At 37.4% G+C, this 27,035-nt stretch overlaps 1 protein-coding gene across 2 annotated transcripts in view; it reads left to right on the top strand.

The window, feature by feature from the left end:
• Nucleotides 1–27,035, top strand: part of HOOK1 (hook microtubule tethering protein 1) — a 61,288-nt gene that overhangs the window by 14,080 nt on the left and 20,173 nt on the right. For both annotated transcript variants that reach the window (XM_008265171.4, XM_002715582.5), the window contains 11 exons: nt 1,909–1,981; nt 6,475–6,525; nt 8,306–8,438; nt 11,197–11,264; nt 12,371–12,433; nt 13,734–13,817; nt 14,609–14,775; nt 17,467–17,607; nt 18,612–18,813; nt 19,724–19,834; nt 26,919–27,006. In XM_008265171.4, coding sequence (XP_008263393.1) covers nt 1,909–1,981; nt 6,475–6,525; nt 8,306–8,438; nt 11,197–11,264; nt 12,371–12,433; nt 13,734–13,817; nt 14,609–14,775; nt 17,467–17,607; nt 18,612–18,813; nt 19,724–19,834; nt 26,919–27,006 — 1,181 coding nt within the window. The remainder of the gene's footprint in view (nt 1–1,908; nt 1,982–6,474; nt 6,526–8,305; nt 8,439–11,196; nt 11,265–12,370; nt 12,434–13,733; nt 13,818–14,608; nt 14,776–17,466; nt 17,608–18,611; nt 18,814–19,723; nt 19,835–26,918; nt 27,007–27,035) is intronic.

The following is a 27,035-nucleotide window of genomic DNA, read 5'->3' as shown; positions in this document are numbered from 1 at the left end:
AGTCAGGGTCCTCCAGCAAAAAAGAAACAAACGTGCACACATGCACACGCACACGGAATGGCTCCTGCAGTGTTAGAGGGTAGCAAGTTCAAACCCAGCAGAGCTGAGCAGCCGTGGCTGGAGGGCTGACAGCTCACAGTTGGCCCTGTGTTTGGAAAGGCCTGCAGCTTTGGAGGAGACCCCCACTCTACAGAAGGACTCAGCTTTACTCAGTGTCCTGGTGTAAGTGTGCGTCTTTTCTAAAAATGAGCTTGACAGCAACATCCATAGGTGTGGGACCAAGTATCTGGGTACTGTGGCCTAGCCCTGGTGACACATGGAATTAATCATGTCACCTGACACACTTTTGTTCAGGACTTTCCACTACTTAGTCTGACGTAAAAGGGAGGTCAATTTCCTTTGACAGTTTTGAATCGTTAGTTAAATCAATGCTGTCATTTCTGGTACACAGTTGTTTAGCAGCACATTATTTTTACATCAAGCTAAATGGTTTTGATTATTGTACCCTTTTCTGGGAGAAGTTGAGCACAATCAACTTTAATTTGCTCAAGAGAAAATGGTTGTAAAGTTCAAAATAAATGAATTGGAAATTATGAAGGCATTTTTTAGTTACCTTAACCAGAGTAGTGTCTTCTGTATTAGAACATCTGAGGCGGATGATAGCCTGACAAATCTAGGTGCTGTGTTATCGTTCCAGTTTTATTATTTTAAAATTCAAGATACGATCTTGGAAAAGATCTCCCCCTCCCACTTTAGTTAGCTTATCTATAAAATAAGACATCCTCTAACACTAATACTCTGCAATTTTATGATTTTTAGCGCATTCTTGAGTGTCATTGTTCCTTTTACTTTATTCATTTAATGGGTGGTTCTCTGTTATTAAAATAAAAAACGATTCATCTTTACATTAATCTTGCTCAATTCCTTACACAGAGCAAGCATGCAAACATATAGGATATAATACATTGATATAATTCACAATATATAGTTAAATATTGTTCCTTGAAACCTTATTGAGGAAACAGACATCTGCACCTCATGTTGGAGCGCCTGGGTTCAAGTCCTGGTTCCGCCCCCATTCCAGCTACTTGTAACGCACATCCTGGAAAGCAGAGGTACTGGTTCAGGTGGTTCAGTATCTGCTGCCCATGTGGAGGACCCAGATTGAGTTTCTGGTTCCTGGCTTTGGTCTGGCTCACCCCCAGATGTTTTTGGCATTTGGTGCATGAACCAATGGATAGGAACTCTTTCATTTTCCCATTAAAAATCCTTATTAATTACACAAAAATTACATCTAGTGATTCTTTTTTTTTTTTTTTTGACCTTCAACATCAACAAAAGACTTTACTAGTTAAATCTAAACTTAGCTTTGTAGATTTCCCAGTTAAATTGATTCTACTCAAATAGATTTATTTTGGTCACTCAGGGCAAATTATTTAGCTTCTCCTGTCTTCTATTCCTTGGGTAGTAAGATTGAGGATAATGATCAGTCCTTTGCCAAGGTACTATGATGTTTAAATGAAGTAACATAGAAAAACAGGAAGCACATTGCTTAATATATAGTAGACACTCATTAAAATATTGGTCTTTTTTACCTCCAAGAATTGGAATTTCCACATCTTTTTGCTAGCAGTATGCCAGTATTAAATATTTATATTATATATTATATAAATATTTATATTTGTATAAATGTTTGTTAAATAGAAGGCATTAATGACTTTATAATTTAATATGAGATATTCCAAGGTAAATCCTTAGTAATCATGAAAAATTCATTGGGTTCATCTAAGTAGTATTTCTTTTACTCCTGTTAAGGATAAGCTATAAAGTATAAAGTGACTTTATTCAGTTTGGTATTTTTCACATATAAAAATGTTTTAATATTTAGCATTTTCATTTTTGTTTTAGTGATGTAGCTTGGTTCAATGAATCTTGGTTAAGCCGAATTAAAGAAGATGTTGGGGACAACTGGAGAATAAAGGTATGCAGAATAATGAGAGAACTTGATCCAAATAGTGGTCCTAAATTTAGCACTAAACTCAGCAAAAATCTTTTTAAAAAATTAATTTACAGGTACATTTTATTGTGTATAGTTTGAGTTTTGACACACCTTTATAGTCTCATGCAACCTGTTCTGTCATAGTTAGATATCAGACACTTCCACTAATTGAAAACCTGCACTTAGGCCCCTTCCAAGTTAATCTTCAACCTGGGCCTAGGCAGCCACAGATGTTTTGTGTCACTGTAAATTTCATTTCTAGAATTTTTTCATAAATGGAACCATACAATATGTACTCTTTGAATTGAGCTTCTTTTACTCAATATGTTTTGAAACACATTCATGTTTCTGTACTAGTAATTTCATCTCTTTTTTTGCTGTATAGTATTTTATTACATTGATGTCGCCATTTGTTTAGTTCATCACTGATGATACTATTTGAATTGTTTGATTTTAGCTATTATGAATACAATAGTGATAAAGGTTCAGAGATGAGTCTTTGTGCAGACAGATATTTAATTTCTCTTGGGTGAATTCCTGAGTAGAATTGCTGAGTTGAATATGTTTATCCTTAAAGAAAACCGCCAAACTGATGATCTACTTTCAAGTCAGTTTTGCTGTGCCTTGTAAGCTTTTTGTTTCATATAGGATGTCTAGTTTGTGAGCACTGGCTGTTTTTAACTGTATTGTTATGTTATGATACATTAATGACTGATCTGTTGATTTTTCTCCTCATTTTCATCCACATTTCCTACTATTCTCATGTGTAGTTTCTTTTTTTAATTGGATGTTTGATATGATTTGTATTATGAAGTATTGATTTTTTTTAAGATCCTTTCAAGAGTATTGGACTTTGTTCTTGGAGGCAGTGTGATCCTTTTCAGGCTTGTTTTTGGCTTCCAGAGAAGGCAAATAAATTAGTTTCCTATTGGATTAGATGAGGTACACTACTGAGTTGTGATTTTTGAGGGGTCTTGAGTGAGTGCATATAGCAGTGTCTATTCACTCTGAATAGTGAGAATTTCAAAAGTTTCCATCTCTTTGCGATATTTCAGGTTATAATTCCCTGGATTGTTTTTTCCTGGACGTAACATTGAGTTCAGAAAAAAACATTTGAGCTTCACCCATGCTGCCTGCAAATTGATATCTAATGAAGGCTTGAAGTTACCGTTACTCAGATTTGGAACTCTTCTTCTCATTGGTGTGCCTTGCAGATTTTATCTGCCTTGGCCTTCCTGAACTTCTGATGTCAATCTACTCAACTCACTGAGAACATCGGGCTTTGTCTGATTTCCAGCTCGCTGTGAAAATGGTCATATAGTTGCCTCGAGACAGAAATCCTGGACTAGCACAGGGCTCGTCTTTCTTTTTTCCCTCCCTTTCCGAAAACAGAGTTCTGTGCTTCTTGTTGTCTCAAGCTTGAAAAAAAGGGTTTTTTATATTTAGTCCTATGCTCTAGTTATTAGTGACAGGAGGGTAGATAGGAAAACAGTTAACCTGCTGGTGGCTGGAGATGGACTTGCTGAGACTTAAGTTTTTAATGTGGGCCCTTCAATTCATTGTGGCTCACTTTAAGTTGACTCATCTTAGTTAATCAAACAATAATTAAGTCTCTGGTGTTTAAAGAATGCCATGTGCTTATATTTATAAAACTCTAGAAATTTTTAATCACTTTTATGGGGAAAATTTCTTGTCCTTCACATTGGCATAAGTTTATGAAATAATAACTTAGCTGTTAGAATTGATAAATTGATAAACCACTTCAGTAAAGTTGCAGGTTATGAACTAAACATATAAAACAGGGTAGAATTTTTTTATTCCTTAAAATGTCTGTACTACTTAAAGCAATCTATAATACAATAACATTCTTTACAGAATTAGAAAAAGCAATCCTAAAATTCATATGGAATCACAAAAGACTCAGAGTAACCAAAGTTTTCTTGAACAAAAAAATCATGCTGGAGGCATCACCATGCCCGACTTCAAAGCATACAACAAAGCTATAGCAATTAAAACAGCATGGTACTGACATAAGAACTGATACATAGATCAATGGAACAGAATAGAGAGCCCAGAAATTCACATACATACAGGCAACTGAGTTTTGACAAAAGTGCAGTGGAGTAAGGATACGCTTTTCAACGAAGGGCGCTGGCAAAACTGGATGTTTATATGTAAAAGAATGAAATGACATCCATACCTCTCCCCGTATACAAAAACCAACTCCAGGTGGATCAGAGACTTAAGACCTGAGAATGTGAAGTTGCTGGAAGAAAACGTAGGGGAAATACTCCAAGACATTGGTGTAGGGGACAACTTCTTGGACAAGATCCCCAAAGTAAAGGCAACAAAAGCAAAACCAAACAAACGGGACTTTTATCAAACTCAAGATTTTGCACAGCAAAGGAAGTGATCATTGGAATAAAAGAGACCTCCAACAGAATGGGAAAAAATATTTGCATACTGCCTCTCTGACAAAGCATTAGTATCCTGAAAATATCAGCAACTTGAAAAGATCAACAGCAACAAAAAACAACCAATCCAGTTGGGAAATGGGCAAAGGACTTCAGTGACAGTTCTCGAAAGAAGAGCCACAGTCCTGGCCCCTATTTCTAGCTTTGTAAGATATCTCCACACTATTTTCCACAGTGGCTGCACTAATCTATACTGTGGAATAGTGGGTATAGCTGTTGCTTGCAGTGTCAGCATCCCATATGGGCACCAGTTTGAGACCCAGCTGCTCCACTTCCAGTCCAGCTCTCTGCTATGGCCTGGGAAAGGAGTGGAATATGGCCCAAATCCTTGGGCCCCTGCACCCATGTGGGAGACCCAGAAGAAGCTCCTTAGGAAGTGAACCAATGGATGGAAGACCTCTCTCTCTCTCTCTCTCTCTCTCTCTCTCTCTCTCTTTTTTAAAGATTTATTTTATTTATTTGAAAGTCAGTTACAGAGAGAGAGGAGAGGCAGAGAGAGAGAGAGGTCTTCCATCTGATGGTTCACTCCCCAGATGGCCGCAACAGCTGGAGCTGCACCGATCTGAAGCCAGGAGCCAGGAGCTTCTTCCGGGTCTCCCACGTGGGTGCAGGGGTCCAAGGACTTGGGCCATCTTCTACTGCTTTCCCAGGCCATAGCAGAGAGCTTGATTAGAAGAGGAGCAGCCGGGATTAGAAACAGTACCCATATGGGATGCCAGCACTTCAGGCCAGGGCTTTAACCCACTGCGTCACAGTGCTGGTCCCCAACCTCTCTCTCTCTTTCTCTCTCTGCTTCACCTTCTCTCTGTGTGTAACTCTGACTTTCAAATAAATAAATAAATCTGAAAAGAAAAAAGAAGCTAGGGTCGACACTGTGGCTCAATAGGCTAATCCTCCGCCTGCGGTGCCGGCACACCGGGTTGTAGTCCCGGTCGGGGCACCAGATTCTGTCCTCGTTGCCCCTCTTCCAGTCCAGCTCTCTGCTGTGGCCAGGGAGTTCAGTGGAGGATGGCCCAAGTGCTTGGGCCCTGCACCCGCTTGGGAGACCAGGAAAGCACCTGGCTCCTGGCTTCAGATCAGCATGGTGCACCGGCCACAGCGCACCTGCTGCAGCAGCCATTGGAGGGTGAACCAATGGAAAAGGAAGACCTTTCTCTCTGTCTCTCTCTCACTGTCCACTCTGCCTGTCAAAAAAAAAAAAAAAAAAAAAAAGCTAGAAATAGACTTGTCATACAATACAGCTATCCCACTATTGTGTATATATGCAAGAGACTTGAATGTATTGTATCAAAGAGATACCTGTACTACCATGTTTATAGCAGCTGTGATCATAATAGCCAAAAATTTGGAACCAATCAAGATGTCCATCATCAGATGAATGAATAAAGAAAATGTGGTATATATACACAATGCAGTATTATTCAGCTATAAAAAAGAATGAAGTTCTGCCATTTGCAGCAAAATGAACGCAACTGGAAGACTTCTTGTTGAGTGAAATAAGCTAGACCCAGGAAGACAAATACCACATATTCTCCCCTATACGTGGAAGCTTAAATTTAAAAAACAAAGAAATGCCTGTGTCAGTATCGTTGCAAATATAGTTTTGTAAAACTTTCTTTTATACCTTTGTGAAACCGATGATTTAGAATGTTATACTACTGTAATTTAATAATCTGTGATTACTTTCAAGTTTATTGTATAAGAGTGAACTGGTCATTTTCCCATTCAGTTATTTTTACCCATTGTCTGTATTCTAACTAAGGTCTTTATGCTTTTTGCTTGTTAAACTGCTTAGTGTTAAGCCTTTTGACTGTAATGTAAATTTAAAATATGTTATCTCAAAAACTGAAAAAAGGAGAGGGAAGGAGGTTGGGAGGGACAAAGGGAATCTACAAAGTACATTGAATCTATTAAAAACTATTTTGAGATTAAAATTAAAAAATAAATTAAAAAATTTAAGAAAACAAAAAAATTTATTTTTTATTCTTTTTTCAACTTTAGGCTAGTAATTTAAAGAAGGTCCTTCAAGGAATTATGAGTTACTACCACGAGGTATGAAAAATAACTGACCTTGTTTAAATATAAAATGTTATGTGATAATATTATTGTCACAGAAAAATGGCTTGACTTTTTCTTGTTGAAATTTTACTGGAATGTGATTCATCATTGGAATACATTATTTTATTGCCAGTTTTAAAACATTTACATTTTATAAAAGTAGGCTTCAAATTTGCTATATTGATTTATAAAATCACATTGCTGTATACTAGTACTCTGTCGATTGGTTATTTTATCAAGAAGAATTGGAGTGATCCTTTGGTATGTATCCATAAGGAGTTGGCCCCAGGACTTCCTATGGATATCAAAATCCTTAGGTGCCCATGTCCATTACACCAAATGGAGTATCATTTGCTTATGTAGAAACTTCAAAAAGTAGAAGTTTACAAAGTTTATTTTGGTGCAGAAATTTTTAGAATCCCTACAGTTTTTTTTATATTGCACATTCTTACACATTCTTCATGAACTTTTTGAAGACCCTTTGAATGCCCGAATACTTCTTTGAAGTACCCTCTTACCAGGTGTGTACAATGCTGTCATATACTTTAAATCATCTCTGGATCACCCGCAATATCTAATATAAATGTTTAGGAAGTCATGATAAGAAAGAGTCTATGTGTTCAGAACAGACATGATTTTTAAAATTTTTTAAAGGTTTATTTTATTTATTCAAAAGGTAAAGTTACAGAGAGAGGTAGAGAGAGAGAAGGGTCTTCCATCTGCTAGTTCGGTTCACTCCTCAAGTGGCTGCAACAACTGGGACTGAGCTGGACCAGGCCAAAGCCAGAAGGGACGAGCTTCTTCCAGGTCTCCCACATGGATGTAGGGGCCCAAGGACTTGAACCATCCTCTGCTGCTTTCCCAGGTGCACTAGCAGGGAGCTGGATCAGAAGTGGAGCAGCCAGGACTTGAACCAGCACCCAAAGGGGATACTGACACTGCAGGCAGAGGCTCAGCCTACTGTACCCAAGTGCCAGCCCTTAGAAATGATTCTTTTAAGAAAACTTTTGATCTGTGGTTGGTTGAGCCCTCAGATCAGAACCTGTGGATGCGGCAGGCCAGCTGTAGTCACATTCCATAGTAGATTACCCAAGAAGTTTGATTTCTTTTTTCTTATTCATTATAATGTATTTCTAGAAAGGTTAATTGGTATAGGAAAGTTTACTGTTTAATGCGTAGAGGCTTGTGAGTAGATTTTGTCATTAAAGACTTTCTGTTTCAGTTTTTAAAGTTGTCACATAATTAAACTTGACATTTCATTCAAAAGTTTTTAATAGTCTTAGATATTTTTCAGTTTACTGAATACCTAAAACTCATTTTGAAACCTCTTTAATGCTGAGAATTCTTTGAATACATTAAATAAAAAATGAAGGGGCCAGGAAAAAATTAATCCACTAAATTTGTTGTTCATTTGTAAAATTACTCAATCATATGGATATCAAAGTAATATCTGCCTGGTTTTTATTTAGTGGAAGGACATAGGTTTTAACATAGTACAAGAGGCCAGGTGCTTCTTAAATTAAGCAGATCTCTTTCTCTGACAAGTGGAATCAAAAGATAATTAATGTAAAGCCCAAAATAAGTAGAAACATGGTTTGGTAGGTTGCCCAAAGATCACTGTTTTTCAGTAATTACTGATTTAGCACTTGTTAATTTATTTGAGTTGTTTCATAAACCTATATTTGTAATTTATTTTCCTTATGATAATTAAATGCAGTGAAATCTTTATAGCCAACATAAATGAAGGCTCTAACTGAGGATTTTATTATTGCAGTTTTTGGGACAGCAGATTTCTGAAGAGCTTATCCCTGACTTAAACCGAATAACTGAGTGTTCCGATTCTGTAGAGCTGGGGAGGTTGCTGCAGCTTATTTTAGGTTGCGCAGTCAACTGTGAAAAGAAGCAAGGTAAGTGTATTTCAGGCTGTTGAGGATTTCCATTTTCCAGAAACAGCCTACATTGATGGATGAGGTAGCATTAAAATATACTATTACAGCTTGGCAGAAAGCTCTCTGAATTGTAAACCAGATCCAAATTCTAGATTCGGTTTGCCATTAAAAGGATACATATTTTGAATTTTCCATTTATACCTGGACTCTCAGATTCATATTCAGTGGCTAAATGTATTTGAGTCTATTTTACTTCAATTTAATATATCTAGTAATTAGAATTTGGTGGCTAGTCAATACAACTTGTACAGATTTATTTCATGCATCTGTTTCACATGTCAGATGGAACATTAGGTTGATTCAATTATCCATAAATGTTCAGCTCCTAAAGTAAAACTACTAGGCTCCTTCAGAGAACATTCTGCTCTTTTCAGAAAAATGCCTAATGTTTCCTCCCTATAAAAAGTCTGACAGTGTAAATAAAATTGCTGCATTATGTTGTTATGTCCAGACCCAGGCTCTGTCACGCTGAATGCAGAGGTCATCTTGGCTTGCATGTCATGAGTAAGCTGGTGGACTGAACAGGTCCAGGTCTCCCTTCCCTCAGGGGATTGTATTGGCCTGGTTTTGGGGAATTTAGATGCTGAAAAAATATAAATATGTACATAGTGCATAATTCAGCCAAACAGATTTTCTTATTACTACCTTTATAAAAGAAAGTTGTGTGCTTTAATTTGCAAAATGCTTCAAGCCAGGATCTTCAAAAACACATTCAACAGCATCTAACTAATGAAGAAAAGATATAAGACAAGATAAATTCAGCAGGAACAAACTCAGGAAGATAATATAAAATACATGAAATCAGTTACATTTCAGCTTGTAAGCAAAGTACAAGATGGGCATCAGAAAACTGAAGGTTGTCTATCTCTTACTGACCAGCTTTTTCACCCTAGGACAAGCCCATGCTGTCTATAGGCTTTTGTTTCTCACATGATAATGTCAAAGATACTCGATTTTTTTTTAATATAAAAGTGAGGGACATTTGCTCATGGAAAATTAAAACTTCCATATTTAATCTCAGATTGGGAAATAGTAATTTGTATGTAAATCCAGTAATTTTCTAATTTGGATCCTTTTTTATTTTCTTTAGTATTTTCCTTCTATTTTTATTATGTGTTTTTTTTAACTGATCTCTGCTTAATCTTTCAAGTTTTATCAGTTTTATTAGTCTTTTTTGTACTACTCACTTTGGCTTTGATTCTATTTTGCTTTCAGTATTTCGTGTTCTTTTATCTCATCTGTTCTGCTTCACATGGATTAATCACCTTTTCTAAACTATAATTGACTAAACTTTTAAGCTATAATTTTCCCTTAAAGTAATGATTTTGTAGCATCCCACAAATTTTGATATATGTAATATCTTCATAATTTAGTTCTAAGCATCACTAAGCAATTTTCATATTTTAAAAAGTTAATTCAATTCTTGGATATATATTTTCAAAAGTGTCTGGGGTTTGATTCCTTGCTCCTGATTGCAGCTTTCTGCTAATAGGCACACTGGGAGGCAGCAGGTGATGGATGGCTCAAGTAGTTGGATCCTGGCCACCCATGTGGGAGACCTGGATTGAATTACGGCCTCAGTCCCACCTCTTGGAGTCATTCAGGGAGTGAACCACTGGATGAGATCTCTTTATGTCTTTTAGTCTACCTTTCAAATAAATTAAAACTTCGTTAGGACCATCTAATTGGATTCATTTTTAGAGGTATATGTGTGAGTTTTCAGGTTTTTGGTGTGAGTAGATAAGTGGAAAAGTTATAAATAACTTAATTAAAATTTAAAACCAAAACACATGCAGAATATGAAACAGCTTCCACTTTATACTTTGCATTGAGAATTCATTTTGAAATCATTTCAAGATACCTCAATAATCTCAGTCTTCAAAGAATGATTTTGTTTGGTTAACAGTACTTTATTTAGCTCGGTGAAGTAGATCACTTTTATGAAGATTTCAGAAGACTTGCAACCTCCCAATACCAGAAAATTGACTTAGAGGAAATTGTTCCATTGCCTGTGTATTCTCTAGTTAATGCATTTTTTCCCATCACACTTAGTGATCAGTTGCATACCAGAATCTGCCAGGGCCTTTGTCCTGTTCTTGACTTCACAAATTAAAGGAAGCTTTAGAGAACTTTTCAGAAATTTCTTAGAAGAATCATTAAGCCAATAAAAGTATTGAAAAACAATAACTCCTTAGTAGCTTGGAAAACAATTTTAGCCAGACCTACTGGTATAATTGAATTGGTATTAAGTCTGCAGTTACAAGGAGTGTTCCTTCTCATAGAGCCTGCTTTCCTGCTGGAACAGAACCATCTTGGCTCACTGCATGTGAGTGCATGGTGAGACTCAGTGGGTGCAGAGCAGGTGTTCACGGGAGGCTCCTGGAATGAGCTTAGTACGTGATAGAGTGGAACTCTCTGGGTCTAGAGTTACATGCGTAACTACCGTCACGATCTTTTCAAGATTTACCATAATTTCTTCCTGTTTTCTTTCTTATGAGAAAATTAGGTTTCTCCTGTCGGAAGAAATAGTTTAGAAATATTTATATGAATGTTTTCTAGTCTGTTGCTATTCAGTGAATGTACTAGTAGAAAAATAATGTATTTTCATAAAGGCTTACCTGTGGTAAGTTAGTTTTTATATTCTGTTAATTGAATGGTTGTGTTACTATGGGTAAAGAGTAGACTTTTTTCAGATTTGATTTTTTTTGAATCATAGAACACATTCAAAATATAATGACACTAGAAGAGTCTGTTCAACATGTGGTCATGACTGCCATTCAAGAGGTAAGTTAACTCATGTTTACATAAGGATGAGAATCCTAAACCAAATTGTATAAAATATTTCTTTCAAATTTTGTGGATGTTTGTTTTTCTTTGTATACACTTGCCTCTTTTTCAATGGGGATAATTTACCTTTAGCTTGTGGGTCTTCTCAAAATTTTTCCCAAAATATTTCAAAAGGCCCCCAAGCCCAATTTTAGTATATCTCTATTTTAAAAGCCAGTCAGTAATTTGATATTATCACAATCCTTTAAATAAAGTCAACGACAGGAAAAGCATAATTAACAAACTCTGTGCATTTTTGTTTTTATTTCTATTCACTTTTCTCCCAGTGAGAGCAGTCTTTCCTGAGATTGTGGCTTATATATACTGTATACACTTTCAGAATGTTAGTGTCTGTTCCTTAGGTTTCAGAACCAGGTAATGTGCGTTTAAGCTGGTCTGATTATGTGTGTTGAGCCAGAAGGATTCAGGATGCATGGAGTGCAGTGTTGCTTCTTAATAGCAGGAGAAAAGGCTCAGGTGAAGAGGACTGCAGAGGAGACGGGAAACACAGTTGGGAAGGGAGGTGATTCAGAGGGAGACATCATTCAGGGTTTTGTTAGTCTGTGCTCTGAGCTGGCATTGGTTTTGAATCAAAGAATCACTGTACATGAATAAGTCTGCATTTCATATGCAAAAAATCTGTTTTACAGGGTTCGCTTTTTCACGTAATTCCTATTTTTAAAATAACTTCTCAAAGTAAGAATTTTGTCATTTAAAAGGTTAATTTATGCTGTGTAAGAATCATTTAAAATAAAGTGTTCAGTTTTACTCAGTAATATGTCTTGCAGGACTTGGGTTATAATGTTTCAGTACATAAGTATTTTGAATAGATCTACATGTTTCAAGCCCCGTGTACTCATAATGCCCTCATTAATATGCTTGGACATTGTGTCATTTGGATTAAACCTCTAATACGATTGTTATTTGAATGTTGTGATAAGGATAATCAGGTTAAGGCAAGGAAGAGCTAAATATAAATCATTTCCTTGTCCTTTTAAGTGAATCTATTTTAATTTCATAAACATCACATTATTGCATTTAATTTTGCGATTTTATTTTCCCAGTTGATGAGTAAAGAGATATTGAACTCTTCTACAAATGATACTGTTGGAGAATTAGAGCAGCAGGTGAGTCTTTCAGTATGTGAGGGCAATGTTGAAAACAGTGACCTGGGTTCCTTTGCTGTCAGTAGGCTCACACGGGAGAGGACATACTAGGATACTTTCTTCTGTGAAAGTCGGTTTGTTCTGCTGTAAGATCTCAGTTGAATGTCATTGTGTGTTCTTTCACAAATGAAGTTAGTGCTGGTCTTGAGTTTTATGTGATCGTGTTTGAAGAGCTGAGTGGCAGTGAACTTCTGGCACTACCGTCTGACACCTATAATACATATTCGGTCCATACTAGATGGCTACACAATTAAGTACTAGACAGTTTTCAAAACCCTACTAAGTTGTTGTTTTTTTTTTTTTTTTTTTTTTTTTTTTTTTTTTTTTTTGGATAGGCAGAGTGGACAGTGAGAGAGAGAGAGACAGAGAGAGAGGTCTTCCTTTGCCGTTGGTTCACCCTCCAATGGCCACCACGGCCGGCGCACTGCACTGCGCTGATCCGATGGTGGCAGGAGCCAGGTGCTTCTCCTGGTCTCCCATGGGGTGCAGGGCCCAAGCACTTGGGCCATCCTCCACTGCACTCCCTGGCCACAGCAGAGGGCTGGCCTGGAAGAGGGGCAACCGGGACAGAATCCGGCGCCCCGACCGGGACTAGAACCCAGTGTGCCAGCACCACAAGGCGGAGGATTAGCCTAGTGAGCCGCGGCGCCGGCCCCTACTAAGTTTTAATTTCTTAGCAAAAGTAAGATGACTTTTGTCACTGTCAACATCCTATGTGCTGATACTGCAGAAACAGCCCTGTACTCAAGGCTCCTTTCTCTGTCCTGTGGCAGGCCTCTTACATTTGGGAGGAAAAGTTTTCTCTGCTCTGGTGACCCACTCTGGGTTGCCAGGGAAGGAGAAGAGGAGAGATAAATACTTTAAGGTGCTTTGCCTATTATATTTCCAGACATTTGCTTTTTCATGAATGTCATCCGTTATCTCAAGAACTATTTCAAATTACATATTTTTTCATAACAATTTTGTTAAAATACAAGCTGTATTTTAATTAGTTTTGGTGATGAAACTCAACAATGCCTCTTCTAATATGCTTTAAATTATTTCACAAAGGATTATAGGAAATTTTATTTCTGTGGGGTTGTAGCTTCAGATGTTGATGAGGCAGTGGATTGTTCACACCTAGACAACAACAAAGACTCATTTGTTAATAGGTGAACTGTAAAAACCGTTTATATTACCAGTGTGTAACTATGTTGTATGAAGAACAGTTGTCTCTATTTGTGTCAAGACATGACTTGAATGAGGACATTTTATATTTCAGCTTAAAAGGGCCTTGGAAGAACTTCAGGAAGCATTAGCAGAAAAAGAAGAGCTGAGGCAAAGATGCCAGGAACTGGATATGCAGGTGTGGGAAAGAAATTTAAACTAAGAAAAATGTCCTCTTTGTATTCACTAAGTGATTTTTTTAAATATTTATTTATTACTTGAAAGGCAGAGAGAGAGAGAGAGAGATTGTCCATATACTGGTTCACTTTATCAGATATCCCCAACAGCTAGGGCTAGACCAAGTCAGAAACCAGAGCTCTTATCTGGGTCTCCCTCCTGGGTAGCAGGAATCCAGGCGCTGGGGCCATAATCCACTGCCTTCTTGCACATTAGCAGGAGGCTGAATCAGAAGCAGAGTAGCCAGGACTCAAACTGATGCTGGGATGTTGAGATGTGGGCATCTGCAGCAGCAGCTTAACCTGCTGTGCCACAACACTTGCCTTGATAAGTTTTTTTAATGAATGAAATAAACTGATGGTGTGTTTTAGAGGTTGGTGACCCATTTAAAAGATTTCCTATCGGCTTGTTTCCTCTGTGAGTTGAAACTGAGGATTAGATTATGCCTAAGAGGAGGACACATTAATTTTTTGAAGTTTGATTTGTGCATCCTATTTTAGAGACAGCAGTATTTTTTTCTCCAAATGAAGGCATGCATAACATTTTAAAGGTAGTCTTGCTCTGGGTTGTATATGTGTGTTGATTTCTCTTGTTTGACACAAACCTGAACTCAGAATTCCAGATTGGTAAGGATCCTTAGATATGATCCAGTCTGATTGACCAAGCAACTTAAAGAGGGTAGTCGGGGTTAGAAGCCAACACTCTAGACTTCGAAGGTATTTTGATGCTTCTTTTTGTGTACTTGATTTTTAGGTGACTGCACTTCAAGATGAAAAGAATTCGCTGGTTTCTGAGAACGAGATGATGAATGAAAAACTTGACCAGTTAGATGGCTCTTTTGATGATCCAAATACAATGGTTGCAAAAAAGTATTTTCATGCCCAGTTACAACTAGAACAATTACAGGAAGAAAACTTCAGGTAGCATCTTTAGTGTAAATTATAGTTGCATTAAACTAGTTCCTTAATATTATGATTTCAACAATTGATTATTAAGCATTGTTAAACATGTTTAGGACACTGATTATTTAATTCCTGTTAGACAGTTGGAATATGTAAATAAAAAACAAAATAGTTCAAAATAAATTGCTGATGCAGACCAAAACAACACCAGAGACAGCCAAAAGGAGGTCAAAGGAAGCATAGGGAGAACAGGAAGTTCCTCATGGGAAAGGGAAACGCAGTGAAAACTGGGGAAAATGTAAATCTCAAGCTAAGGAGATGCTTTCACTTAAAATTTTTATTTCTTTTAAAATCATTATGATTTTACTTTTTATAAATAATGATTATCCCATGTGCTTAATACTCAGCCTTGCACCATGAGACTCAAGGTAGGCACTCTTTTTTTTATTTTATTATTTTTTTTTTTTTTTTTTGACAGGCAGAGTGGACAGTGAGAGAGAGAGACAGAGAGAAAGGTCTTCCTTTGCCGTTGGTTCACCCTCCAATGGCCGCCGCGGCCAGCGCGCTGCGGCCGGCGCACCGCGCTGATCCGGTGGCAGGAGCCAGGAGCCAGGTGCTTTTCCTGGTCTCCCATGGGGTGCAGGGCCCAAGCACCTGGGCCATCCTCCACTGCACTCCCTGGCCACAGCAGAGGGCTGGCCTGGAAGAGGGGCAACCGGGACAGAATCCGGCGCCCCGACCGGGACTAGAACCCGGTGTGCCGGCGCCGCAAGGCGGAGGATTAGCCTAGTGAGCCGCGGCGCCGGCCTCAAGGTAGGCACTCTTAATTGTGCTGTATGTGGTGTTTTTTTGTTTTTTTGTTTTTTTTTTCACTTTATTTTGGTATCATTTCAAAGTCACCAAAAAAAGTTGCAAGAATACTATAAGGAACTACTTTATACATTTTGCCCAGTTTCAACAATTAGTTCACAGTAGTCTCCATTTTCATTAGCAACCTGTCTGTCATACAGCTATGCATATTTTTCCTGAACCACTGCAGAATACATTGGAGACATGCTTCTTAACCTCTGAAAGCTTCAGTGTCTGTCTCCTAACATCAAGGACATTCTCTTATAAACCACAGCATAGCGATCAAAATTAGGAAACTTGTCACTGGCGCAGTGTTATTATCTACAGACCACATTCACATTCCATGAGTTATCCTAGTGTCTTTTATTGCTATTTTTCCCGATTTGGGATATAATCCAGGATCGTGCATTGTGTTTAATAATGGATTCCTTTCATTAATTAATAAAATTATTTATCTTCACTTTACTTGAAAGGTGGTGGGGAGGGGCAGAGAAAGAGAAAGGCAGAGATTTCCTATCTACTGGTTGACTGCCCAAATGCCTACAGCAGCCAGCACTGTGCCAGGCTGAAGCCAGGAGCCTGGAACTCAATCTGAGTCTCCACATGGGTGGCAGGGCATCAGCTGCCCCTTCCAGTGCATTAACAGGAATCTGGATCGATGCAGAGGAGCCGGGACTCCACCCAGGCTATGAGATGCCACATCCCAAGCAGCATAAGTGTTGAACCAAATATTCACACCAAATAATGGATTCTTATCAAATGGACTATCAATCCAATTCTGTCATCATTTCTCTTGAAGCCCCAATTATCTGACAGTTGGCCTGTGGGAAGCCCTTAATTGGCCCATGTCCTTTCATCATGTTGTTACCTTTGAGCTCAACAAAATGTTCCAGACTCACCTCATTCTTTCCCTTTCTCACCTCTGGAATTAGCCATGCTTCCAAGGATCCCTCATTTCTTTTAGTGGAAAATGTTATTTAGAAACGAAGATCAGTGCTCCTGGTTAATTTTTTGTGTCTTTTCTAGGCCACCTTGGTGGACAGGACTAGGATGTACTGTGTTGTCATTTTATTTTTGTTGTTGCTACAAGCTTAGAAGTATTTATCCTTAATTTACCACATTCTACACAGCGTTTTACCACTGTACATACTATATATGATTTTTTTAACAACTGTCACATGTAGTCAGTATTTTCTCATCTTTTGAAATTAAAATTTCTTACAAGTGAGCAGTATTTCAGAAGTGAGGATAAAAATTCAGAACATTAAGTATACTTAGCACATCTGTTTCAAAACTGAATGTGGAAAAGTATCTTATTCCTTCAGTTTTTCTCTTTTGAATATAGAATTAAAAAAAAAAAACTTTGATTGGAGCCTTGGTGTGATAGTCACCCCCTCTATGCTGTGTAACACTAGGAGCTTACTCCTTCGATCTGACTCTGAATTGATAGCTGTTCTTCAGACTCCCGCAGTTCCCCTCCTCTTCCCAGCCTCTGGTAATCATGATGCTGCATTTAGATTGAGTTTTTTAGTTTCTATGTGTGCAGAAGAGCATGTGGTGTTTATCATTTTGTATCTACCTTGTTTCACTTCATATTTTAAATAAAGAATAATTATAACAAAAGATTTCAGTTTTTAAATGGAGATATATAATTGCAATTGAAAGATGATGCCAAAAAAGTTTTAAATAAATAGAGGTATAGTTACGACTATTGGATCAGTAAGTTCTATATCATAAAATTTTTAAAAAACAGAGAAGGAAAAACTTAGAAAATGTATCCTGCTAATAAACTCATGTTCCAGTAGGAAAACGAATGATGGAAATTATACTGTAAATGCTTATTTGTTTTCTTTGCTCAAGGCTTGAAGCAGCAAAGGATGATTATCGTGTTCATTGTGAAGAACTTGAAAAGCAGCTGATTGAGTTTCAGCACAGGAATGATGAGCTGACTAGTCTCGCTGAAGAAACAAGAGCCCTGAAAGATGAAATAGATGTTCTTAGGTATGGCATGTTGAAGCATAACCACATCACTGCTCAGTTATTACTTAGTCAATTTGAGTATTCCGTGTTTAATTAGTTTTGCTTAGAGTTATTCCTTTGTAACAAACATTGATCAGTTTTAGCCAGGCACCTAGTATTTATCTCTTTTATACAGATTAATTGGAATTACAGTTTGATGAAAATATTAAATTATTGTTAGGACCAGTTTCACATTAGACCTTTAATTCTAAAATGAGAACTTTTTACTCCAGATTTTGTAAACTATTTACTTGTGTATCCATTTGGCTTGACCTCCTATTACCCATTATATTTTGTGAAATTTTTGCATAAGGAAATGTATTCTTACAGTCCCTATTTAGCATTAGTTAAGAGGTGTAGAGAAGAATCCTAACATTAATTTCAGAGAAGATTGTTTTGGCAAAATAAAATACATTTAAATTTATCCTATGAAGTGTCACTCAGTGAGCAGACTATCCACATGTTTATATTTGCTGTTAATTTTTCATGACTAGCTTTTTAATTTTTGCAATTTTTTATGTCCTTTTAAAACAAAATCTTTGTAACCATTAATTTAGACCTGCAGGTGAGAGTAAAGTAATTTTATTACTTTGCTTCAACCCAGTTGATAGTTAAGTGCAACAAAATGCTTCCCAGATTTACAAATTGAGTCATATCAGATACTTAGAACAAAACTATGCTAAATGCCATACAAGGCAAAGTCAGCTCAGAATGGTTCCACTGTTTGCACAAAACCATTCTTTTTTATACACTTCAATACATTTTTATATGGTTCATATATGAGACACTTGATGGCTATATACTAAAAAAGTTGAACTTTAGCTTGCTTTTAAAAGACCTCGATCAGCTTACAAAGTTTACAATGTCCATTTCTTTGCTCTCTCATGTTCTTTCTGTTTTGTTTCAGTTGTTATAGCTAGAAGATTCATTTTGTACCCAGAATAAAATTGTTATGTGCGTATTCAGCTTAGTCTTTATTATTTTAGGGCCACCTCAGATAAAGCAAATAAACTAGAGTCAACAGTTGAAATATACCGTCAGAAACTACAAGATCTAACTGACCTTCGCAAGCAGGTGAAAACTTTACAGGAAACAAATATGATGTACATGCATAACACTGTCAGTTTAGAAGAAGAACTGAAGAAGGCTAATGCAGCACGTACTCAATTAGAAACATACAAAAGGCAGGTAAGAAAATGTCTTATTTTTAATAATGTTGAGAGTTCAACTTTGTTTTCTATTACATCTTTTAAGAACTATATAGAACTTAAGCATTGTATATAATAAATTGTGAACTTACTCTGATGTATTCCTCCAACTTATGTATGTACTTTCAAATATTTATTTATTTATTTGAGAGTCAGAGTTACTGACACAGAGGGAGAGACAGAGAGAGAGGTCTTCCATCCGCTGGTTAACTCCCCAAATGGCCATAACAGCCAGAGCTGGGCTGATCTGAAGCCAGGATCCAGGAGCTTCTTCTGGGTCTCCCACGTGTGTGCAGGGGTCCAAGCACTTGGCCCGTCTTCTGCTGCTTTCTCAGGCTATCAGCAGGAAGCTGGATTGAAAGTGGAGCAGTCAGGACAGGAACTGGTGCCCATATGGGATGCTGGCACCACGGGCAGAGGCTTAACCTACTATGCCATAGCACTAGCCCCCTTATCTATAATTGAATTCAAGGATTGATCATTGAGTTTTAGTACTCTTAGTCTAATTTTACCTTTTTATTTCTGAGCTTTTGTTTGTTTTGTTTTGAGATTTTTATTGTTTATTAGCACTTCTGGTAACCAGTGATAAATACCAAGAGAATGGTACTGTATCCTAAAGTATTCTGCCTTGCTATTATCAAGCAATCCAAATAAGTATCAAATCAAAGACTGATTTTTAAATTTGGTGACTTAACTATTATTTGAGTACTATATGTATTTATTAAATATTTATTAAACTTTGTTGTCTTTATCTACATGCTGTTTTTCACAAATGCCTAGAATAAGACTAATTTTAGTATAGATATTTATTTTCCATTTTCTGATTTACTAAACTTTGAAAGATTGTTAATAGTATTTACTGCTATTTTTACTTTTGTTTTTAATGAAAGGTTCAGGATCTTCATAATAAACTTTCCTCTGAATCCAAAAGGGCAGACACATTAGCATTTGAGATGAAGCGACTTGAAGAAAAACATGAAGCTTTACTTAAGGAAAAAGAAGTAAGCGTGAATATAATTGAAAAGGAATATGTCATTCTTCTTTTGGTTTTTATACTTCCATTTCTCCTCTTAGGGTGGTAGTCATGTTGGTCAGTTCTTTCTTTCTCCAAATTGAGTTTGCTGATAAAAAGGTACTCTTGTAAAAAAAAAAAAACTCAATATCATTTCTGTTTTTTAAAATTGGTTGAGACTTGCTTTGTGCCATACTATACACAGTCTATACTGGAGAATGTTCCATGTGCTGGTGGGATGAATGTATATTCTGCAGCTGTTGAATGAAATGTTCTGTTGATGTCTGTTAGATCCATCGATCCAGCATAAAACTTAAGTAACTCTGCTATTTGTTTCCCGACTTTCTCTCTGGATTATCTGTCCATTTTTGAAAAAAATTGAGTTTTAAAATTCCCTACTATAATACTGTTGGAAACCATTTCTTTCTTTCTTAAGTCTACTAATATTTGCTTTATGTATTTGGATGTTCTGGTATTGGGTGTGTAAATATTTGTTTACAAGTGCTATTTTTCTTTTGCTTTGAACCCTTTGTCATTATATAATGACCTTCCTTGTATCTTTTTTACTGCTTTGATTTAAAAATTATTTTTTTCCTGCAATATTACTATTCCTATTTTCTTTTGGGTTCCATTTGCACTGAATGTCGTATTCCATCCTCAGTTTTCCATGTATGTGTGTCCTTAGAGGTAAAGCAGCATATAGTTGAGTATTGTTTTTTAATCTACCCTTTTAATTGGAATATTTAATTCACTTACCTTTAAGGTAATTATTGGTTGGAATAGTCTTACTACTGTCTTTTTGATTCTTGTTTTCAAGTTTTAGTTCCTCTCTTTTTCCCTCTCATGATTTTTCTCTGTGTTAAATGATTTTCTCAAGTAATGTTTTGCTACCTTGTTATTTTTGGTATCTCTGTTACAGAGAACTTATTTTGCTTGTAATTAGCCACTTAGGAATGTTGGAAACTTAACATTGCATATAAAGATAGGAAAAGAAATAAAAAAAAAAGGTAAAAAATACCAATAAGCAACTGTACACTTTCACCCCATACCTCTCCACATTTTGAATTTTTGATGTGCCATTTTATCTTTTGATATATTGCATGCTTCTTAATATTTTAATATGATTGTTACATCTGTTTTCTCATCTTCACACTAAAATTTGAATAGCTTGTGCATTGTTTTTACAGTATTAAAGCATGCTAAGTTTATCTGTGTCATTACTCTTATGGATGAGTTTTCTACCTTCTGGTGGTTGCTTTTTTTATTATTATTATTTGAAAGAATTAGGGGGAGAGAGATAGAGATCTTCCATCCACTGATTCACTCCACAAATGGCCACAACAGCCAGAGCAAAGTCGGTCCCAAGCCAGGAGCCAGGAGTTTTTTCCAGGTCACCCACGTGGGTACAGGGGCCCAACGGTTTGGGCCATCCTTAGCTGCTTTCCCAGGTGCATTAGCAGGCAGCTGGATTGGAAGTGGAGAAGCTGGGACTTGAACCTGTGCCAGTATGGGATGGTAGTGTTGCAGTCGGGGATTTAACACACTCTGCCACAGTGCTAGCCCATGATAATTACTTGATGCTCACTAGCATCTCCTTCTTTCAGCTTGTAGAACTACCTCTAGTATTTCTTTTAAAATTGCTCCGTTAGCAATAAATACTCCTAGCTTTTGTTTGTCTGGAAATGTCTTTCTGCCTGCCTACCTACCTACATACATATCTATCTATCTCAGCTTTGCTAGGTACAGTAGTCTTCACCGGGAATTTTTCCTTAAGTATTGTGAAAGTCTCATCTCACTCCCTTCTGCTATAAGGCAGAATTTCAAAAAAAAAAAAAATTTAAGAAAATAAACTTATTTTTCAATTTCATTTTTCCACAAGCTTCCTCATGGACAAGTAACTTGTAACCAATTACAAGATGAACCATTACAAGTCAATAATGAAAAAACAACTAACTAAAATTTGAAGAGACTGTTGCAAAGACACACAAAATCCCCACAAAGAACATTGGCTGTTAGGGAAACACAAACAAACAGTATTTCATGTCTACTGGGACAGCTAAAATTAAAAATATATGGTCTTCCAGGCCAGCTCTCTGCTGTGGCCAGGGAGTGCAGTGGAGGATGGCCCAAGTCCTTGGGCCCTGCACCCCATGGGAGACCAGGATAAGTACCTGGCTGCTGCCATCGGATCAGCGCAGTGCGCCGGCTGCAGCGCGCCGGCCACGGCGGCCATTGGAGGGTGAACCAACGGCAAAGGAAGACCTTTCTCTCTGTCTCTCTCTCTCTCACTATCCACTCTGCCTGTCCAAAAAAAAAAAAAAAAAAAAAAAGTAAAAAAAAAAATAAAAAGATATGGGTACTAACACACATCAACAAGGATGTGGAGTAAAGGTGAAGCATAGTTACCATATACCAAGCAGTAGCATTCCTACGTATATACTTGAGAGAAGCTAAATGTTCACAGTAGCATTATTCACAATAGCCATAAAGTGCAAACAGCCCTAATGTTTATAAACTGATCAATAACACATGGTGTGGTAATGTTTTTTCAGCAATAAAAATGATGTAGCACCAATGCATGCTGCAACATGGATAAATCTTGAGAGTCGGTGACCCTCAGAGTCACACACAAAATGTCTGATGCCATATTGTAGATAGAGGAGCAAAATCTATAAAGAAAGTAGATTAGTAATGTGGCTTATAGTAATACTCAGTACTGGGCAGTCTCAGTTGACTTTCATCAGTCTTAGTGCATGAATAGCTGTTCACAGTGGTCTCTGTGGGGAGATGGTTCTGGAGCAACCATCCACGCTCCATGCTCACATTTTAGACATTTGTAGAGTTATGCTAATCTTTTTTTTTTCTCTATAGATTTTACTGGTCTACCTAGAATATGTCATCTGACACCTTGCCATGTGACTCTGAGAGCCATCATCTCTCAAGATTCATCCATGTTACTGCATACATAGGCACTACATCTTTTTTATTGCTGAATAAACATGGTTAGCGTTGTTGAATTTTAGCTGCTGTCATCACTCAAAAGACAAAACCCCAGGGCCCTTAGCAATCACTGTGCGCTGTGTCACTTTTTCCCCTGGCTCACAGTGCACAGTGATTGTTAAGGGCCCTGGGGTTTCATCTTTAGAGTGATGACAGCAGCTAAAACTCAACCATGCTGATGGTAGCATAATTCTACAAATGTATGAAAATCTGAGTGTGGAGGCTGGGCAAGACACTGCAGTAACCATCTCCCCACAGACACCAATGTGAACAGCTATTCATGCACCAAGGGTAATAAAAGTCAAATGAGACAGCCCAGTACTGAGCTCTACTATAATACAAGTCACACTGAAGGAAGCAGAGGCAGAAAGAGAGAAGTCTTCTATCTGCTGGTTCACACCCCAAATGGCCACAACCGCCGGAGTTGCGCCAATCCAAAGCCAGGAGCCAGGAGCTTCATCTGGATCTCCCACATGGGTGCAGGTGCCCAAGGACTTGGGCCATCTTCTACTGCTTTCACAGGCCATTAGCAGGGAGCTCAATTGAAAGTAGAGTAGCCAGGTCTTGAACTGACACCCATATGGGATGTTGGCATTGCAGGCAGAGGCTTAAGCTACCACACCACAGCACTGGCCCCTCCATGAATTTTTTGGCGATCCTTAGATAACAGTGTAGAATAATGGCTAAGGAATATATTTATGTATGGTATATGTTTATGTGTCCAGTGCTGCTGCTACTCTGTCTAGATTCAAATTACTCTCTAGGATGTTTTTGTTTCAGCCTATAGTATTCCTTTTAGTATTTCTTTTTTTTTTTTAACTTTTATTTAGTAAATATAAATTTCCAAAGTATAGTTTATGGATTACAATGGCTTCCCCCCCATAACGTCCCTCCCACTCGCACCCCTCCATCTCCCGCTCCCTCTCCCATTCCATTCACATCAAGATTCATTTTCAATTATCTTTATATACAGGAGATCGATTCAGTATATATTAAGTAAAGATTTCATCAGTTTGCACCCACACAGAAACACAAAGTTAAAATACTGTTTCAGTACTAGTTATAGCATTACTTCACATTGGACAACACATTAAGGACAGATCCCACATGAGAAGTAAGTACACAGTGACTCCTGTTGTTGACTTAACAATTTGACACTCTTGTTTATGGTGTCAGTAATCACCCTAGGCTCTAGTCATGAGTTGCCAAGGCTGTGGAAGCCTTTTGAGTTTGCTGATTTCGATCTTATTCTCTCCTCCCTTCAGAGAAAGGTACCTCCTTCTTTGATGGCCCTGTTCTTTCCACTGGGATCTCACTGGCAGAGATCTTTCATTTAGGTCGTAGGTCGTCGTCGTCTTCCTTTTTTTTTTTTTTTTTTTTTTTGCCAGAGTGTCTTGGCTTTCCATGCCTAAAATGCTCTCATGGGCTCTTCAGCCATATCTGAATGCCTTAAGGGCTGATTCTGAGGCCAGAGTGCTATTTAGGACATCTGCCATTCTATGAGTCTACTGTGTATCCCGCTTCCCATGTTGGATTGTTCTCTCCCTTTTTAATTCTTTCAGTTAGTATTAGCAGACACTAGTCTTGTTTGTGTGATCCCTTTGACTCTTAGACCTATCAGTGTGATCAATTGTGAACTGAAATTGATCACTTGGACTAGTGAGATGGCATTGTACATGCAACCTTGATGGGATTGTATTGGAATCCCCTGGCACATTTCTAACTCCACCATTTGGGGCAAGTCCGATTGAGCATGTCCCAAATTGTACATCTCCTCATCTCCTCCCTCTCTTATTCCCACTCTTATATTTAACAGGGATCACTTTTCAGTTAAATGTAAACACCTAAGAATCATTGTTTGTTAATTACAGAGTTCAACCAATAGTACTAGAACAAAAAAAAAGCAGTTGACAAGTTCTGTTTTGTCTGAGGAAAATCTCAATCTATCCTTTGTATTCAAAGGATGTTTTGTTGGGTGTAAAATTCTTGTTCAGTAGTGTGATTCTTTTACCTCTTCATGTCATCCCTCCTTGTCTTAGACTACATTTTTCAATGAGAAGTCAGCTGTTAATCTTTCAGGGTCTCTCTTATGAGAAGAATCACTTTGTCTTTCCACTTTTGAAACTCTGATTTTCCTTGGTTTTCCAGTGGATTCCTTTTGAGTTTATTATATTCTGAGTTTGTTGAACTTCTCAGATAAGAAGATTGTTTTTCACAAGGTTTCAGAAGTTTTTAGCCAATCTGTTATAAAATATCCCTCCCCCAACCTTTTCCTTTTCCTGAGTTTCCCATTATGCATATCTGGGACACCTAATGGTATTCCACGGATCTCTGAGACTCTCTTTTTTTTTTTTTTTTTTTTTTTTGGTGGGGATGGGTTCTCATATTGGATTAACTTCAACTGATTTATTTTCAAATTCCTCGATTGTTTTCTTCTTAATTTGCTGTTAAGCCCATCTATAAATTTTTTCATTTTCTATATTATACTTTTCAACTCCAAAATTTCTAGTTAGTTCTGTTTTTCATAATCTCTTTTACACTGTATTTGGTGGGATAGTGTCTTAATTTGTTCCTTTACATGTATTTTGCTTTCTTTGAACACATATATAATAGCTCAATAAAGTCTTTGTCTCATTATACAACAACTGGATCATCTCATTGGCTCTATATACTTATTTCTCCCCCTGTGTTTAGGCTGTCTTATTTTATTGTGTGTTTCATATTTTCCTTAAAAACCTTGCATTCAGTATATTTCATATCTGGAAATAAAATTTCTCCCCATCTCAGTGTTTGTTGTTGCTGTTTGTAGTTTGGTTGTTTTTCAAGTTGACTTCTTAAAAAAAATTACATACATTGTTTGTAATGTACAACAGCTGAAATTTTTGCTCATTTACCTTTATAGTTAGTTCATTATTGTTCTGAGATACCAATAAGTAACTTGAACCAATAATTCTGACAGCATTTGCCATATGTTTCAGAGTGTGTGTGTGCACGTGCTGATGTAATTTAAAACTGTCTTTACCTTTACTTCCTGTTCGTTCAGGGCCACAAATTTTTCTGGATCTGAGGCTTTAGGGCTGTCAGGTTTTGGGATATGCACTGGCCTGGCCTCCTACTTTTCCCGGACTCATCAGAGAATTTCAAAATCTCCTGTGGCATGCTGTTCCTCAGATCCTCCTTACACATTTTTGACCAGCATCCGCTTGCTTCATTTGGTGTCAAAGCCTTCAGCAGTGGTGTTGATTAACAATTACTGACAGCTGTTTTTGACAGATGCCTTGAGAACAGAAATTTTTCCTCTGGAGCCAGTGCTAAATGAGATCAAATAATGAAAAGTTTCTGAAAATGGGGCTTCTTCTGGCAGCTACAGAAGGGTCAGACAGAGCTCTTTGAGGATGGGGCTTTGTCAGAGGAGCTGCACATCCACTCTGCCCCTTCCACTGTGTGCTAAAGCTGATGGTTTTCACAGCTACAGTGAGTGGAAGGCTGCTGTGTTCCAGGCTTCTGCAGAGTGGGGGGAGGAAAACACTAGAAAGGCGTGTTAAAATAGCAAAAAGCTCATGGTTCTAACTGAGGGTTAGATGCTCCTCAGATTGTTACAGTCTTTGGCTAATTTCCAGGATATTGAAAAACTTGATACTGACAGATTTGCTAGCATTGATATTGTGCTTGAAAGGATGTCTGCATCAGTATTCCCATTTTGAGATATGAATATTAAAGCCAAAGTGATAAATAATTTGCCAAGATAATAAAGCTAGAAAGTGGAAGAAGTGGAATTCAGACCATGGTCTGTTTGCCTCCAAGTCTATGCTTTTTCACTACCTGTTTTTACAGATGCATATTTGTAGTGTGTTACATGATTACATTCATTTGGTTCAAGACTATGTCACAGAGAAATCACAAACCATGTGTTGTGACTTGTGCAAAAGAAAATGAGCCTTTTAAAACTGAACCATTTTTTATTTTAATTAGCAACAATTATCAAAACTATCTTGTTAAGATAAATTATTTTAGCATATAGTACATTGGTTACAGGCAAAATTACTTTGCTGACGTCAACAATTCTTTCTTAGAGACTAATAGAGCAGCGTGATACTTTGAAAGAAACCAATGAAGAGCTTCGATGTTCACAGATGCAACAGGATCACCTAAATCAAACAGGTGAATGTTGAAATGGATGTTAGATTTAG

The sequence above is a fragment of the Oryctolagus cuniculus genome, chromosome 7 (genome assembly GCF_964237555.1).
Source record: "Oryctolagus cuniculus chromosome 7, mOryCun1.1, whole genome shotgun sequence".
Taxonomy (NCBI): domain Eukaryota; kingdom Metazoa; phylum Chordata; class Mammalia; order Lagomorpha; family Leporidae; genus Oryctolagus; species Oryctolagus cuniculus.
Note: the sequence above shows the minus strand (reverse complement) of the source record. Positions and strands in the feature narration are given on the sequence as shown.